The 16758-nt window shown below is 41.6% G+C and overlaps 1 protein-coding gene across 1 annotated transcript; it reads left to right on the forward strand.

Moving 5' to 3' along the window:
- Positions 1–1684: 1684 nt before the first annotated feature.
- Positions 1685–2770, forward strand: LOC114665775 (C5a anaphylatoxin chemotactic receptor 1-like). The gene has a single exon (XM_028820394.2). The coding sequence runs from the start codon at positions 1685–1687 to the stop codon at positions 2768–2770; it is 1086 nt and encodes a 361-aa protein (XP_028676227.2).
- Positions 2771–16758: the final 13988 nt, after the last annotated feature.

Consider the following 16758-nt stretch of genomic DNA (forward strand, 5'->3'; position numbering starts at 1 on the left):
TCATGGCAAAATTTATAAACCCTTATTTAACAGATCACTGAACAGCCGAACAAACACGGACTACAAGTCTGAGAAACAGAACTTCGCTAGATTATACTTTGGTAAAGACTAGAGTCATGGTAGGGTTATATGACTCAGATAATGATGAGTACGGTCAAGTAACTTAACTTCACCAACCTGGAGCTTCAGGGTGAAAGGTCCAGGCAGCAGAGATACCAGACTCAGAATTGCTGCTACAACTCTGTGATGTCAAGTTGGCCTCACAAAGCATCATGGGCCAATAGAAAAAAAGGAACAAAAAAAGTTAGTCTAAGCCAGCATTTCTCAACCTTTAAGTATTTGCGACCCGAGTTTTCATAACAGCTTTAATCGCGCCCCCCTAAGGTTTTTTTGAAAGGAGCCCACTAATACAAATTTGTTCTTTTTTAATTAATGATATCTCATAGAGGACGGCATGGTGGCGCAGTGGGTAGCACTGCTGCCTCGCAGTTGGGAGACCTGGGGACCTGGGTTCGCTTCCCGGGTCCTCCCTGCGTGGAGTTTGCATGTTCTCCCCGTGTCTGCGTGGGTTTCCTCCGGGCGCTCCGGTTTCCTCCCACTGTCCAAAGACACGCAGGTTAGGTGGATTGGCGATTCTAAATTGGCCTTGGTGTTTGTGTGTGTCCTGCGGTGGGTTGGCACCCTGCCCGGGATTGGTTCCTGCCTTGTGCCCTGGATTGGCTCCAGCAGACCCCCATGACCCTGTGTTTGGATTCAGCAGGTTGGAAAATGGATGGATATCTCCTAGATGCATATTTTATTATACCTACTCGTACTTACCTTTTATTGACATTTATCTAACTCTTTATTTATTTTTCTAGTATCAGAATGTAGTTTAACTTAATTTGTTTTGGTTTCACTAGATGTATTTTTCATATTTTCAATTCTTGTTTTCTTTTTTTCACATCTTTGCGTCCCCCTTTTTGTTACTTCGCACCCCCCTAGGGGGACCCGCCCCACAGATTGAGAACCACTGGTCTAAGCCAGTCACACAGCGCAAATTTCCAGGTAAATATTCAGAGAAAAAGGTTACCGGCGAACACAGGATATTCGCTGAGAAAAACACTTTGGTGAAATTCACCCATCAACACTACTAGCCATAAAAAAAACAGGCAGCTGAGCTACTAAGGTCACACTCTAACTCTGCCACACCTTATAAATGACTGTTTTCTTGTATTTTGATGCTTCTTGTTGGGGTAATTTAGAATTTATGTTAATTTCCAGTCTGAACTCATATATATTAGAAATCTTCCCTATCTCTCTCTCTCATTTGTTTCACATGCTTTCTTCTTATTTGTTTTTGTCAGGTTAGGGTGCTGGGGTGGATGTTATTTAATCATACGATTACAAAGGTGTGAGTCTCACAAACTCAGCCTTTATTATGTGACATGAGAGCTCAGATCACAATAACAGCGACTTATTAGGAATGTTCCCAATACTTGTGAAGACCAGTCCATCAATAACTCCAAGAGTGTACAGCTGGACACTGGACAAGGATAGTACTCAACTCACTGCGGGATTTCCTTTACCAATCACTATTTTTATAATGTCCTTTGTACTAATTGCTATCTGAAACGCAAATCTGATGTACTTCTTCCTGTTTTGTTGTTTGTCTCCCAGGGTTCATTCACTTTCGACTAAAAACATGATGGTGGCTTTAAATTTCTCACTACTTCAAGGTGATTATAGAGCAGAAGAGAACTCAACTGCTGGAAACTCAATTGACCAGAACACAGAGGAAGAGGTGCACTTGAACCTGCAGGCCCACCATATTCTGATTGCATTTTTTCACACTGTTATTATCATCCTGGGTGTCATTGGCAATGCTGTAGTCATTTGGATTGCAGGATTTAAAATGAAGCGCACAGTCAATTCAATCTGGTTCTTAAATCTGGCTTGTGCTGACCTTGTTTGCTGCCTCTGCATCCCTTTTGTCATGTATACTGTTGTTCATAACCAGCATTGGCCTTTTGGTTTTCAAACGTGCAGGTTGATCTATGGCGTTATTTACATAAGCAGTTGCTGTGCTGTCTTTTTGCTCATGATCATCAGTCTGGATCGCTTCATTCTTGTGGCCAAACCTGTGTGGTGTCAAAACCACCGTAAGACATATTGCGCCAGTCTGATGTGCTTTCTGGTATGGGGGCTCTCCTTGCTTCTCATCCTTCCCGTATTTATTTACCATAGAGCACACAAAGATCCTTTAAGCCACAAGATCATTTGTGCATTTAACTTCAGCAGCTTCGGTCAAAATGAACAGGTATTAGAGTTGGGGATGATAATCTATCAGTTCCTAGTTGGCTTCCTCTTTCCTTTTGGTTCCATCTCTGCTTGTCATTTCTTCATATTCTGGCGAATGAGACAGAGTGGGGAAGGAATTGGCAAGAGATCAAAGAAAACAGTGTGGGTGATCTGTACAATCGTCATCACGTTTTTTGTATGTTGGTTCCCATACTACATTGCAAACTTCTTGATAGGCCACACCTTATCCACCTTCCATTCGAACTCCCGCCAGGTGATCATTGTCCTCTATACAAAGACTCTGGTTTACTGCAACAGCTGTCTCAACCCGCTGATCTATGTTTGCATCTGCCAGGATTTCAAGGTGCACATGTGCAAATCCTTCAGGGGTGTGATGGAGATCTTCATGACCGATGATCTTCCCTCTCGTTCTGTGACCACCTTCACCCGCACGTCCTTCTCGATAAATTATCAAATATCTCATATTTGAGGAAGGGGAAAGAGACTGAGGGGAAGGCAACACCTGCCATTTATGTGGATGGATGAAATGCACCATCAACCAATGGATCTGTCCTTAGTGTATATAACACTTTATTATTGATAAAAACAATCGTTAAAGGGGCAGGAAATGCCAGCATGGGACTGACGGTGGCTGCATAGACAATCATAAGAACATAAGAAATTTGGCCAGCGAGAGGAGACCATTCTGTCCATCAAGTCCATTTGTATAGCTAATGGTAAAGCTGTCCCAATTTCTCATCCAGATTCTTCGTAAGCTTCAACTTCATGTCTCAGCAGTTTGTTCCAGATTCCGACAACTCTTTAAAGAAGTGTTTCCTGGTTTCAGTCTTGAATGGACTTTCCCCTACTTTCCACTGATGTCCTCAAGTTTGTGATTCACTATTAAGTTAAAAGACTCCTGCTGGATCTCCTTTATGAATGCCTTTGATAATTTTGAAGACCTAGGTTAGGTCCCTATGCAGTCTTCTCTGCTCAAGACTAACAGTTTCAATTCTCTGAGCCTGATCCCAGTAGGACATAACCTTAGGTCCTGGGAAACACCTGATTGCTCTCCTCTGCCCAGTTTCAAGTACTGTGCTTTCTTTCTTGTACTGTGGTGACCACAGCTTCACACAATATATCAGGTGTGGTCTTACTAGTTGTATTATTGTGTGTTTCTGTAGCACTTGCCAAGTCCATTACTAGGCTGGTCTACTCTCACACCTTAAGATGATCACACATAGAGATACCCATACACACATGTAGGGATCCTGTAGACAAAGTCACTGATGGCCGGCCTAAGTGTTAGTCACCTCCACAATATTCTATTTAGAACCTCTTCACATTCATACATAGATATTCAAATTTAGACCTTGGTAATGCCTAAGTGCATCACACAATATTCTATAGGAGTCTCTGCTTATGAACTTACTATAACAGGCACTGATAAACTTATAGAAGTCAACTCTTTTGGTTATGCACCACTTACCTAATCAAACAATATGCCCGGATTTTACTGCAGTTCTCTCTCTTTAGAGGAGCAACCTCTTAGTCTTGATAACCCAATGGGCAAGTAATGTGGCTACTCCCAATACAGGTCTCTTTATTTTCAATTTAGTATTTCAATCACTCTAGATACAAGAACAAAGTATAAAAAGGGAAAAGGAAAGTTGTATTTTATCAATGAATAATAATGGCAAATAGAAAAAGATATAATAAAAAATAAAACTGACAGCTAACAGAGAATGTAAAGAATTGGAAGTTGACTCGAGGTGGCGTTGGATCTGGTGATTAGTATTATTAATAAAAAGATTTTGCGGACATTTAGATGAAAAGGTTGCACATGTCTCGGTCTCCTTTTCTGATGTTGTTGTCACCCTCTATTGTCCTTTCTGTCATCGCTGCTAGCCTCTTCTGTTTGGTTCCTCGGAAAAGCCAATTTATATTGACATTCCACATGGGGCTTCGGGACATGCGATATTACACACTTTTGATTGGATGGCTGTCCATATGATGGATGACTTTGTTCACAGTTTTCAATCTGTTTGTGTATCTCTGTTTCCTAAGTTATAAAATAAGCAATGCAGCCTGAGGCATCATCCTGGTTTTCTGCATCATTTCCCCAGATATTTTAAAGTGATTGATTACTGGTACAATTCAGGAAGATGACATACTTTGATGTTAATTGCCCCAGTGTTAAGTTCGCCTTGTTTGTTTGAGCAAACAATAAAATATGAGTATTTAAAACTGAAGATGTGCCATGCCAGGACACTATACTAGTGCATTATATTGTTTGAAAATAACGTCCTTTGACTTAAGTTCAACAGCTTTCATGATATAACCAAACATTTTGTGTTTTAATTACTTCTGTACATTACATGCTCAATGAAAATGTTGCCAACATAAACCCATAAATCCTTATCAGAGGTTTCTTCCTGTAGCTCAGTGTCTCCCATCTTGTATTTATAAATGATATTCCTTTTGCCCACGTGTAGGAAGTGCTGGTTTTATACTTGGTGAGACCTTAAGCTAAAGCTTGGGGGCGTCTTGTTAAAAAGTGACATTAAAAGGTTTCACAAAGGCAGGGGCCACACTTGCCTCCTTGAAGTAATGAACATGATTGAATAGCGGAGGGCGGGGTGGTGAGAGTCTTTCTCCTATGGACTGTGGTGTTTGAACACAATTAGTATGTCTCCTTTTGAAGGATGAGTGAGGTGGGGGGCCTTAGATGTGCAACCATGATTGGAGATAATGGGGAAGGGGTACCTAAATACAACTACAAACCCTAGTCACCATTTTTTAACTTTCCTTTCCCTATCTTTTCATGATGGACTGTGCAAATGGGGGATCACTGGTGGCCACGGGGCATATATGTAGTTGCGTAGTTTGCTTATGCTTTGGGCTTGCACAAATATAAGGCAAGTTCTACACAATAAAGTTGGAAATGATAAACTAATTTTGTTTTGACTTAATATTTCCATCTATCCATACACCGGTTTTCAAATTTATCCTTTGATGAATGTGGGGGGGGGCGGCACGGTGGCGCAGTGGGTAGCGCTGCTGCCTCGCAGTTGGGAGATCTGGGGGCCTGGGTTCGATTCCCGGGTCCTCCCTGTGTGGAGTCTGTATGTTCTCCCCGTGTCTGCGTGGGTTTCCTCCGGGCGCTCCGGTTTCCTCCCACAGTCCAAAGACATGCAGGTTAGGTGGATTCTAAATTGGCCCTAGTGTGTGCTTGGTGTGTGGGTGTGTTTGTGTGTGTCCTGCGGTGGATTGGCACCCTGCCCGGGATTGGTTCCTGCTGTGTGCCCTGTGTTGGCTGGGATTGGCTCCAGCAGACCCCCGTGACCCTGTGTTCGGATTCAGCGGGTTGGATGGATGGATGGATTTAACCTTCCTCTTGTGTTAGCTTTCTGTTATCATCTCTTATGTTAATGGGTCAGTTTTGACCCATGTATTAAATAAGCTATAAAATACACTAAAAACAATAAGCTATCATCCAATTTGTTTCTCATCTCTTGGTTACCTTGTTAGGCTTCCTTATCCATGAAAATGTTGGTTTTAATACTTTTGGTGTGGGCCTCTGGGCCTTTTTTTGTCAGTATACCCCTTGATTTCAATTTAAAAAAATGGTAAAATGAACCTCAACAGAAGCATATTAATAAATAAAAGGTTCTTTGTGTTACCTGACTAATACTGAGGGGACTAATACTGAGGGGTATAGAACACATCTCTTAAATAAATTTGTTTTATTTATTTTTTCATTTTAATATTAATAACTAAAGTGACAGCTGTGGTGTTATGGGTCAATTTCGACCCATAGATATTTACATCAAGAAAAGGCAAAAAAATATTTTTTTCAGCAATAGAACTTTAATATAAACTGAAAAAAATGAAAAGCAGAACAGGTCATGACACAAAATATATATTTGCATGGTCAAATAAACAAAAAACAATCAAGAAAATCAAACAAATAGAAATCAATTACAAGTCCCAAAACTAATACAAAGCTAAATCAGAGTAAACACCTCTGTGTACAAGAACATGCTTGTGTATGTGTGTGTTTAGAGGCATGTGTGGCAAAAAGTGACACTTTTTTTGAATGTTCTTTGCAGAGATATTTCTTGCAGTTAAAACCCAATACATTTGTCTTTCTGTCCTTACTGCTTGGGCAGACCTGACACCTCTTTCTTTTCGAATCAGGCGGCCTGACTGGGGTTGGGGCTGTTTCGGTTGGTGTTGAGGCAGGGCTGGCTGAGAAGGATGCTGATGCAGATTCTCTCTGTGTTGCTGATGGTGAGGATGGAGTGCTGGGTGAGCTCTGCAGCTGTCTGGGTCTCGGGGCACCCGTTCCCTTCGCCTAATGTGTGGCTTGACAAGGGAATTTCCCAACTCCTCAAGAAACAGTCTCCACTTGTGTTTTTTGGTTGAGTTCCACCCTTGGTGGATGTGGCTCCACAACACAAATGCATTATATGCAGACACATCAAGGATGTTGTAAAACACAACCATTGGCCATCTTCTGGTCATTCGCTGGCATGTGTATGTGGCTGTCAGCTTGTCCAGGTTGTCCACTCCTCCTTTGTTTTTGTTATAGTCGTGGATAATTGTCGGCTTTTTGTCACTTCCTGATGATACAGCTGCGTCTTTGTGAAGAGTAGACATAAATATCACATTCCGGTTTCTTTTTGGACAATATGAGACAACAGTGGTGGTGTCTGTAAAAGCAAACTTTGAGGAAAGTGGAGCCCTGCCCTTCACCTGCAAGATTTCAGCAGGCAACTCAGGTTTATTTTTCTTCACTGTTCCCACCATGGTAAGTTTCCTCTTGAGAAGTTCTTGTCCGAGGTCATAGCTGGTAAAAAAATTGTCACACGTGATATTGTGACCCTGCAGTCCAGTGGTCATATCGAGGACCACACGTTTTCCTTGGTTTTTCTCAGGGATGCCACTCACAGCTTTGCCTGTGTAAATCTGTAGATTCCAGGCATAGCTGGTTCTTGCGTCACAGGCTGCCCAGATTTTTATACTATATTTCCCTGGCTTATTGGGTATGTATTGCCGGAAGGGGCATTTTCCTCGAAAAGGGACAAGACGTTCTTCCACTGTCACCTCTGGCCCTGGGTTGAACATCAGCGGAAGGAGCTGCACCCATCTCTTCCAGACATCCCTGATGGGACCAAGCTTGTCAGATCTCACTCTGGTCTCTCTGTTGTCAAATCTGAGGACTCTTGATATCATTTGAAATGTCTGAAGTGACATTGTTGCCCAGAAAATATTTCTGCCTGTTGATGTGTCCCATAGACTATCAGTGGCGTCATTGCAGGATCTGTACACTCCAGCAAGAAGAAGAACACCAATGAAAGCATCCAGGTATTCCTCATCAATGTCTTTCCACATGTCGCCATGGACTTTTTTTCCTTCAAGGTTCGTCATAGTAATGATGATTCTTTTTAGTGACAATGGCATAAATAGCTCAAAAACATGTTTTGATGTCACTGACTCTGGTCAGAGCAAACCTTGTGATTCCAGGGGTCATTTTGATGACATTTGCAGCAGCTGCCCTGCCATGTACATCATGAGGTACTGAGCTCCAAAAGATCTTACCATTTTTGGACTTGAATCTTTCAGCAGGAGCAACTTCAGCACCAGTGACCTCCTCATCTGACTCATCAGATGTGTCTGTGTCTTCTGGATGATACTCCACATTGTCTTCCTCCTCAGAAACCTGCTCATCTGAATCGCTATGCTGCTCTGTGTCCTCTCCTTCATTTTCACCAAAAATATGATCCAGAACTTGGCTCACTGTAAATCTTCTTCTCATTTTTGCATGCTGCAAATTGTAAATGTGCACTCTGCAAGTCAAATGGCCACTCAAATGAGTGAATTCACCTCACATGTCTGGACTGCCCGTCTTTGTTTGTTTTGTTTTTGTGCAGGTATACTGGAAAGCCACGCAAAATGAGAAAGCTCACATGATTACGAGAGGAGCTGTTTGTCAGTGTGTCAGCTGACAGTGCACTTAGGATTTCAGTTTTGGCTCTAATTATTGCTTTACCTTCATATTATCATAACTGGGTCGAAACCGACCCTAACAACACAAAGGTCATAATTTCAACCAGAGCATTTTACAATTTAGTAAAAATATTTTTTTTTGCTTTATTTTGTTGAAATAGAGGTTCCTGACAAAGTCAAAAAGCCTTGATGCAATAAACAAATTTATGTGATTCTTGTATGCTTTTAAAATTTAAAACGGGTCGGTGCAGACCTTAACACAAGAGGAAGGTTTTAATAAACACAAAACCTTTATTCTAAGTTTGTGAAAAACAGATTATAAAATGAAATTAACATCCATCCATTTTCCAACCCGCTGAATCCGAACACAGGGTCATGGGGGTCTGCTGGAGCTAATCCCAGCCAACACAGGGCACAAGGCAGGAAACAATCCTGGGCAGGGTGCCAACCCACCGCAGGACACACACAAACACACACTAGGGCCAATTTAGAATCGCCAATCCACCTAACCTGCATGTCTTTGGACTGTGGGAGGAAACCGGAGCGCCAGGAGGAAACCCACGCAGACACGGGGAGAACATGCAAACTCCACGCAGGGAGGACCCGGGAAGTGAACCCAGGTCCCCAGATCACCCAACTGCGAGGCAGCAGCGTTACCCACTGCGCCACCGTGCCGCCCTCAAATTAACATTTGTATAGAAAACAGAAAAATAATTTTAAATAATTTAAATAAATTTTAATTTAAATAATTAGAGAAGTAAATGAAATGCAAAATAAATGTAAGGCATACAAGGTAATAAAAATTGAAATAAAAAATATATAATAATAGCAGTCTACACTGTATGGACAATTGTTTGTTCTCGGCCTTGACAGAGGCCCTGCTCAGTGCAGAGTTTCTCTTCTGTGTTTGAACTGGTGACCTGGGACCCAAGGGACTACAATTTGACTTTACAGACCATTGTCTCACTGTTACCCACTCAACCCAGGGATGAATTGGTGCTTCTGGTTTTGGCCACAAACTGACTTCTGTGAGGTCTGGACAGACGGAAGCCAAATAAGAAATGGCCAATGTGCCTAAACAAACTGAATAAATTGAATTTTTGGTTTGCTTAATTGCTCTCAGGTTCCTAATTGGGTACTCCACATTGCATTTTTTTCCCCAATCACCTCTATCTAAACCAGTGTTTCTCAACCTCGGTCCTGGGGACCCCCTGTGGCTGAAAGTTTTTGTTCCAACCAGATTCATAATCAGTGACAACACCTGATAACACTGATCTCATTTAATTAGCTGGTATTATTTTTCTTTTATCCTACATTCAGAAAAGCACAGCAGCACGATTTTTACATTTATAAGACACTAGCAAAATACCCACGCTTCGCAGCGGAGAAGTAGTGTGTTAAAGAGGTTATGTAAACATATATATACATATACATACAGTATATACATATATATACACATATCTACATCTACACATATCTACATTTACATACATTATATATATATATACATATACACATCCACATATATATACACATACAGTGGTGTGAAAAACTATTTGCCCCCTTCCTGATTTCTTATTCTTTTGCATGTTTGTCACACAAAATGTTTCTGATCATCAAACACATTTAACCATTAGTCAACTATAACACAAGTAAACACAAAATGTAGTTTGTAAATGGTGGTTTTTATTATTTAGGGAGAAAAAAAAATCCAAACCTACATGGCCCTGTGTGAAAAAGTAATTGCCCCCTGAACCTAATAACTGGTTGGGCCACCCTTAGCAGCAATAACTGCAATCAAGCGTTTGCGATAACTTGCAATGAGTCTTTTACAGCGCTCTGGAGGAATTTTGGCCCACTCATCTTTGCAAAATTGTTGTAATACAGCTTTATTTGAGGGTTTTCCAGCATGAACCGCCTTTTTAAGGTCATGCCATAGCATCTCAATTGGATTCAGGTCAGGACTTTGACTAGGCCACTCCAAAGTCTTCATTTTGTTTTTCTTCAGCCATTCAGAGGTGGATTTGCTGGTGTGTTTTGGGTCATTGTCCTGTTGCAGCACCCAAGATCACTTCAGCTTGAGTTGACGAACAGATGGCCGGACATTCTCCTTCAGGAGTTTTTGGTAGACAGTAGAATTCATGGTTCCATCTATCACAGCAAGCCTTCCAGGTCCTGAAGCAGCAAAACAACCCCAGACCATCACACTACCACCACCATATTTTACTGTTGGTATGATGTTCTTTTTCTGAAATGCTGTGTTCCTTTTACACCAGATGTAATGGGACATTTGCCTTCCAAAAAGTTCAACTTTTGTCTCATCAGTCCACAAGGTATTTTCCCAAAAGTCTTGGCAATCATTGAGATGTTTCTTAGCAAAATTGAGACGAGCCCTAATGTTCTTTTTGCTTAACAGTGGTTTGCGTCTTGGAAATCTGCCATGCAGGCCGTTTTTGCCCAGTCTCTTTCTTATGGTGGAGTCGTGAACACTGACCTTAATTGAGGCAAGTGAGGCCTGCAGTTCTTTAGACGTTGTCCTGGGGTCTTTTTTGACCTCTCGGATGAGTCGTCTCTGCGCTCTTGGGGTAATTTTGGTCGGCCGGCCACTCCTGGGAAGGTTCACCACTGTTCCATGTTTTTGCCATTTGTGGATAATGGCTCTCACTGTGGTTCGCTGGAGTCCCAAAGCTTTAGAAATGGCTTTATAACCTTTACCAGACTGATAGATCTCAATTACTTCTGTTCTCATTTGTTCCTGAATTTCTTTGGATCTTGGCATGATGTCTAGCTTTTGAGGTGCTTTTGGTCTACTTCTCTGTGTCAGGCAGCTCCTATTTAAGTGATTTCTTGATTGAAACAGGTGTGGCAGTAATCAGGCCTGGGGGTGGCTACGGAAATTGAACTCATGTGTGATACACCACAGTTAGGTTATTTTTTAACAAGGGGGCAATTACTTTTTCACACAGGGCCATGTAGGTTTGGATTTTTTTTCTCCCTAAATAATAAAAACCATCATTTAAAAACTGCATTTTGTGTTTACTTGTGTTATATTTGACTAATGGTTAAATGTGTTTGATGATCAGAAACATTTTGTGTGACAAACATGCAAAAGAATAAGAAATCAGGAAGGGGGCAAATAGTTTTTCACACCACTGTATATATATATATATATATATATACACATATCAACATATATATTGTGATAGTTGCCCGGACACCACCAGTCGGAGACCACATCTTTATAAAACACGCATGTTTATTAAACATTAAATAAACAATTCTCACACTCCACAAAGCACTAAGCAATAATCACCCTTCACTATTTCAGTCCTTTGCCGCCTCTACTCCTCCAGGGAGCTTTGTCCTTCTCCCACTCCCGACTCTGGCTCAATGACTGTAAGGAGTCGGCCCCTTTTATCCCTGCCCGGATGTGCTCCAGGTGGCTGATGACGTCCATCTTGCAGCACTTCCTGGTGTGGCGGAAGTGCTGCCCTTTGACCCAGAAACACTCCGGGCGTCCCTGGCCAATCCCTCCGCCATCTTGCAGAGTGTGGAGGAAGTAACAACACGAGGTTGCACGAGGTGTAAAGCGCCCCCAGGCGGTGGCCACGGGTCCAAACAAGTCTGACAGTTCTGTTTCCTTTCCCGTGGTCCTCTTCTGCTCCATGGCGGTTGTGCCCTCGTTGCTCGGAAGCTATTCTTGCCACCTTCCGGTCCTTTCTGGCGTCCCGGCCAGGTAATAATCCTGGCCACCTGCGACAATATACACATACATACACACACACATATACATATATACATATACACATACATACATAGTGCGTTGTAACACGGGCTGTGATTGTTACATGGGAGGGAGACGACAAATCACAGCTTCCCACTTTCTAATTGGGCCTGTGATTGGTGCTTTGACTGATGCCCAGATCCCACAGTATCTTCCCTTAGGAGAGGCGTTAGGCAAGTGTAATTGAACAGCGGTGCTGCAAGTTTAGCTTTACACCTGTTTTTAAGGCTTATCGACTGAAAAGGGCTTTCATGAAAAAAGATAGGGCTTTGCTACAGGATACACCCTCCACAAGTTAAGGAAGTAAAAATAAAGGTATATAATTCTGTTTTATTTAAACCTTTATAGTTTGTATGCGGGCGGCATGGTGGCGCAGTGAAAGGTGCCAGTTAGGAGACCCGGGTTCGCTTCCCTGCGTGGAGTTTGAATGTTCTCCCAGTGTCTGTCTGGGTTTCCTCCGGGTACTTTCGGTTTCCTCCCACAGTCCAAAGACATGCAGGTTAGGTGCATTGGCAATTCTAAATTGTCCGTGGTGTGTGGGTGTGTGCGCCCTGCGGTGGGCTGGCACCTTGCCCGGGGTTTGTTTCCTGCCTTGTGCCCTGTGTTGGCAGGGATTGGCTCCTGTATTTAGGATATAGCGGGTTGGATAATGGATGGATGGACATTTGTATGCATAGCCCCATTTGCCCGTTTTCATTTTTTTTTCTTTCTTCAGTAATATTTCAGCAAACCCGGAGCTTGTCAGTTCAAATCCTGGTACTGACACCACTGTGTGACCCTGAGGAAGTCACTTCACCTGCCTGTGCTGCAAAAAACAAAAGTAATGTAACAAATTGTACCTCAGATGTTGCAAGTTGCTGGAATAAAGGCGTAAGTTAAATAGATAAATATGTATTATACACATAGGAACTATTCATTTATTTTCAGTTAAGTCATCTGCAGCAAACCTTTATAAATGAGGGTTTCTCCTTTTTAGATAGTGCAAACTGTTTCTTCTTCATTGAGGTTTTCTCTTGGAGAGCTTTTTTTATTTCATTGAAAATTAAAGCAGCAGCTGCCAAAATATGTAGCTTTCTTATTAATTTTTCAACATTGTGTAAAATAACTTTATAAAGTAACATAAAAGGTTTAAATACTGGTTATCCTTTTACACTAAAATATTACTAAAGAGATGCAAAAAAAGTAAAATGCATATGTTGTTTTTCTTTAAGGAGATTAAATATTACTGAAGAAAGAAAAAAAAACTAAAACAGCCAAAAGGGGCTATGCATACGAAGTTAAAAGGTTTAAATAAAACAGAAATATATACCTTTATTTTTACTTCCTTAACTTGTGGAGGGTGTATCCTGTAGCAAAGCCCTAACCTTTTTCGTGAAAGCCCGTTTCAGTCAATAAGTCTTAAAAACAGGTGTAAAGATATTGACAATAAGCTATGCAAACCCACCAAGACATGGAATCGTTTAAATCAAGGCGCTGCGCTACCTTCTTCCAGATCGGCCCCAAGGTGTTCATATTTTTCCAAAGCAGTTCTGGTCTCCATCAGCATCTGTAGCTGAGTCGAAAAACACCATCCCATACTATTAGTTAACGATTAACACATTTCTATATGTATTGTAAGCATACAATACAACTGATAATATGTTGCGCTTATTTATCTGGTGTACCGACATTTTTGCGCGTTTAACGGCTGAAATCCAATGTGGTTTGTGCCCTTCAGAATGAAAACAGTTTGCATTTACCTTTTTAATAAAAGGCGAGCGTTTAAGCCTGAGAAATCACCTCGTAAATGCACACGTTTTATTGCACATGTGTTAATATGTATGCTTACACACTGTTTCTTCTTCATTGAGGTTTTCTCTAGCATGTAGATCGGGGTAATTACATTCACGGCATTCGTAGTCTGAATCACAATCTGATTGTATGGGTGGTTACCTACCAGGTAACGCTTATGGTTGGCCAGCAAGTCAGCTAACATCAGCCACGGTGCCTTCAGTTGTGAGAATCAGATCATAGAATGGTTGAAAATAGTTTACTGTCAAATAATGCAAAGAGTACGCGACACGTGTTTTGCCCTAATTCTTGGCTCATCAGGCGTATGCACTCACTGCACTCCCTTACGGGAATCGATCCTTGGACGTCAGCGCTAGAGGGGCTTCGCAGCGGTGAAGTATTGCTTTTAAATTTTAATTAAGAAGAAAAGAAAACCTTTTTAAACTGACGTAAAATATATCAATAACAATTTGTTAAGGATCTGTTTTTTTGTGAAGCTGCCTAACAGCCTGTCCGCTGTTTAATAAACGAACGCCATATAAGGCCGTCCTTTCTCCTTCACAGTCAGTTCACGTGATTACGTGGGAGGCGTGATGATGCGATACGCAACCCCCGCAACCCCGCCTCCCACGGCCAGCGAGCTGCAGTCCATTACTGTATATGGACAAAAAAGAGGTTCCAGTTATGACCATTACGCTTTGAATTTAGAAATGAAACCTGCCTAACTTTTGTAAGTAAGCTGTAAGGAGTGAGCCTGCCAAATTTCAGCCTTCCACCTACATGGGAAGTTGGAGAATTAGTGATGATGAGTGAGTGAGTGAGTGAGTGAGTGAGTGAGTGAGTGAGTGAGTGAGTGAGTGAGTGAGTGAGTGAGTGAGTGAGTGAGTGAGTGAGTGAGTGAGTGAGTGAGGGCTTTGCCTTTTATTAGTATAGATTTAGAAATATTTCTGCTTTTGCTATAGATTCAAATGTTTGATGCTCTTTTGTTGATTTCATAATATTTTGCCCTTTCTATGTGCAGTTTTCCCCCTTCGTTGTATCTTATTAATGACAATTAAAAATGAGCAGAGCAGACACGCTGGCATACAACACTGAATAACCAAAGGCTGCAACTACTTTAGCATCAGATCCATTAATTAGTAAATAATGGATTAATTAAACAATTAGAACACTTAGAAAAGTAGAATGAAAATCATGATGAAAATATTGTTAAAAAGAAAAAAATACATTTTTCCCATATAACTTCTTGGTACATTTTACTATATACAGTATATATTTTTTTTTCTTTTTAACCAAACTTAGTTTTCTAATTTCTATATTGTTCCCAAAACACAGAACTTGGGAAATAACAGTTCACTTAATTAGCCCAGGAGTCCAATTAAAAACAGAAGCTGGTTGGAACAAAAACCTACAGCCACAGTGGGTCCCCAGGACTGAGGTTGAGAAACACTGAATTCTAAACTTTTCTGACAGATGAAGCTGTCTGCACTGACAGCTGGAAAACATAAGCTGTTCATGCTGCAGGACACACAACATATAAATGTGTCCTTAACAGGCAGAGAACAAATGGCACTTACATTTAGCAGTGAGTTCATCATTGTGCAGGTCGGGGTGGGCAGTGTCATTCATGGAGAGCTGCAGTGGCTGCAGGTTTTTGTTCCAACCCAATTTCTTAATGGGAAGTCAATTATTGCTGATTAAGAACTTATTGCTCAAGTGATATTCTGAGGCTTCATTTTAGTGGTCTCGCTTATTAAAGTTCCCCACCCTTAATTGCTTATTTCAATGTTAAACTGCAGCATTCAGTGTTTTAATGGCTCCTTATCTTATATATAACTGTCTATGTGTGGAATTGCGTGTGTGTGTCTGTCCGGCCCAGAAGTGCACGGCTACAGCATGAAGCTCAAAGACCTGAAGGAGCAGTCCCAAGTTAATGAGTCTGAAGAAGAAAGAAGTGCAAGGCTACGGCATGAAGCTGAAAGAAAGAGACTCCATCGCCAAAGCGAGACAAACTCATTTAGCAGCTAATACACAAGGGTGGCAAGCACATTGGCAAAACGAAACATCCTAGGAGAGAGAAACTCGTTTAGCCGCTGATAGACAAGGGAGGGGGGGCAAACATGTCCGCATAACGAAACCACCAACTCTGCATTTCGATTTTTTTCTAATGAATTCAGTAGATTCTAGGAGCTCGGGCTTACACAGCCAGTTAGCAATAACAACAACATCCATCCATCCATCCATCCATCCATTTTCCAACCCGCTGAATCCGAACACAGGGTCATGGGGGTCTGCTGGAGCCAATCCCAGCCAACACAGGGCACAAGGCAGGAACCAATCCCGGGCAGGGTGCCAACCCACCGCAGGACACACCCACACACCAAGCACACACTAGGGCCAATTCAGAATCGCCAATACAACAACAACAACAACATTTATTTCTTTAGCACATTTTCATACAAACAATGTAGCTCAAAGTGCTTTACATGATGAAGAAAGAGAAAAAAAGAGAAAATAAGAATTAAAATAAGAGAACACTAATTAACATAGAATAAAAGTAAGGTCTGATGGCCAGGGAGGACAGAAAAAACAAAAAAAACTCCAGGCGGCTGGAGAAAAAATAAAATCTGCTGGGGTTCTGAGGACATGAGACCGCCCAGCCCCCTCTAGGCATTCTACGTCACATAAATGACCTCAATCAGTCGTCATTGTATTCAGGGTTCTCATGGAAGAACTTGATGATGAGGGTCATGTGGACTTCTGGCCTTTAATCCATCAATGTAAGGACATCACGGTGCTTTGATTAGGTGGTGGTGGTGGCGCAGATCGCCGTCACAGAAAACCAGAAAAAGAACATAAAAGAAAGTAGGGGTTAGTACAGATTTTGGAGCCACCATGAATAATAATGATAA

This window comes from Erpetoichthys calabaricus, chromosome 1 (genome assembly GCF_900747795.2).
Source record: "Erpetoichthys calabaricus chromosome 1, fErpCal1.3, whole genome shotgun sequence".
NCBI lineage: Eukaryota > Metazoa > Chordata > Cladistia > Polypteriformes > Polypteridae > Erpetoichthys > Erpetoichthys calabaricus.

Bases quoted from the DNA above. Each gene is read 5' to 3' on its own strand.
- LOC114665775 (XM_028820394.2), top strand. From the start codon at position 1,685: ATGATGGTGGCTTTAAATTTCTCACTACTTCAAGGTGATTATAGAGCA.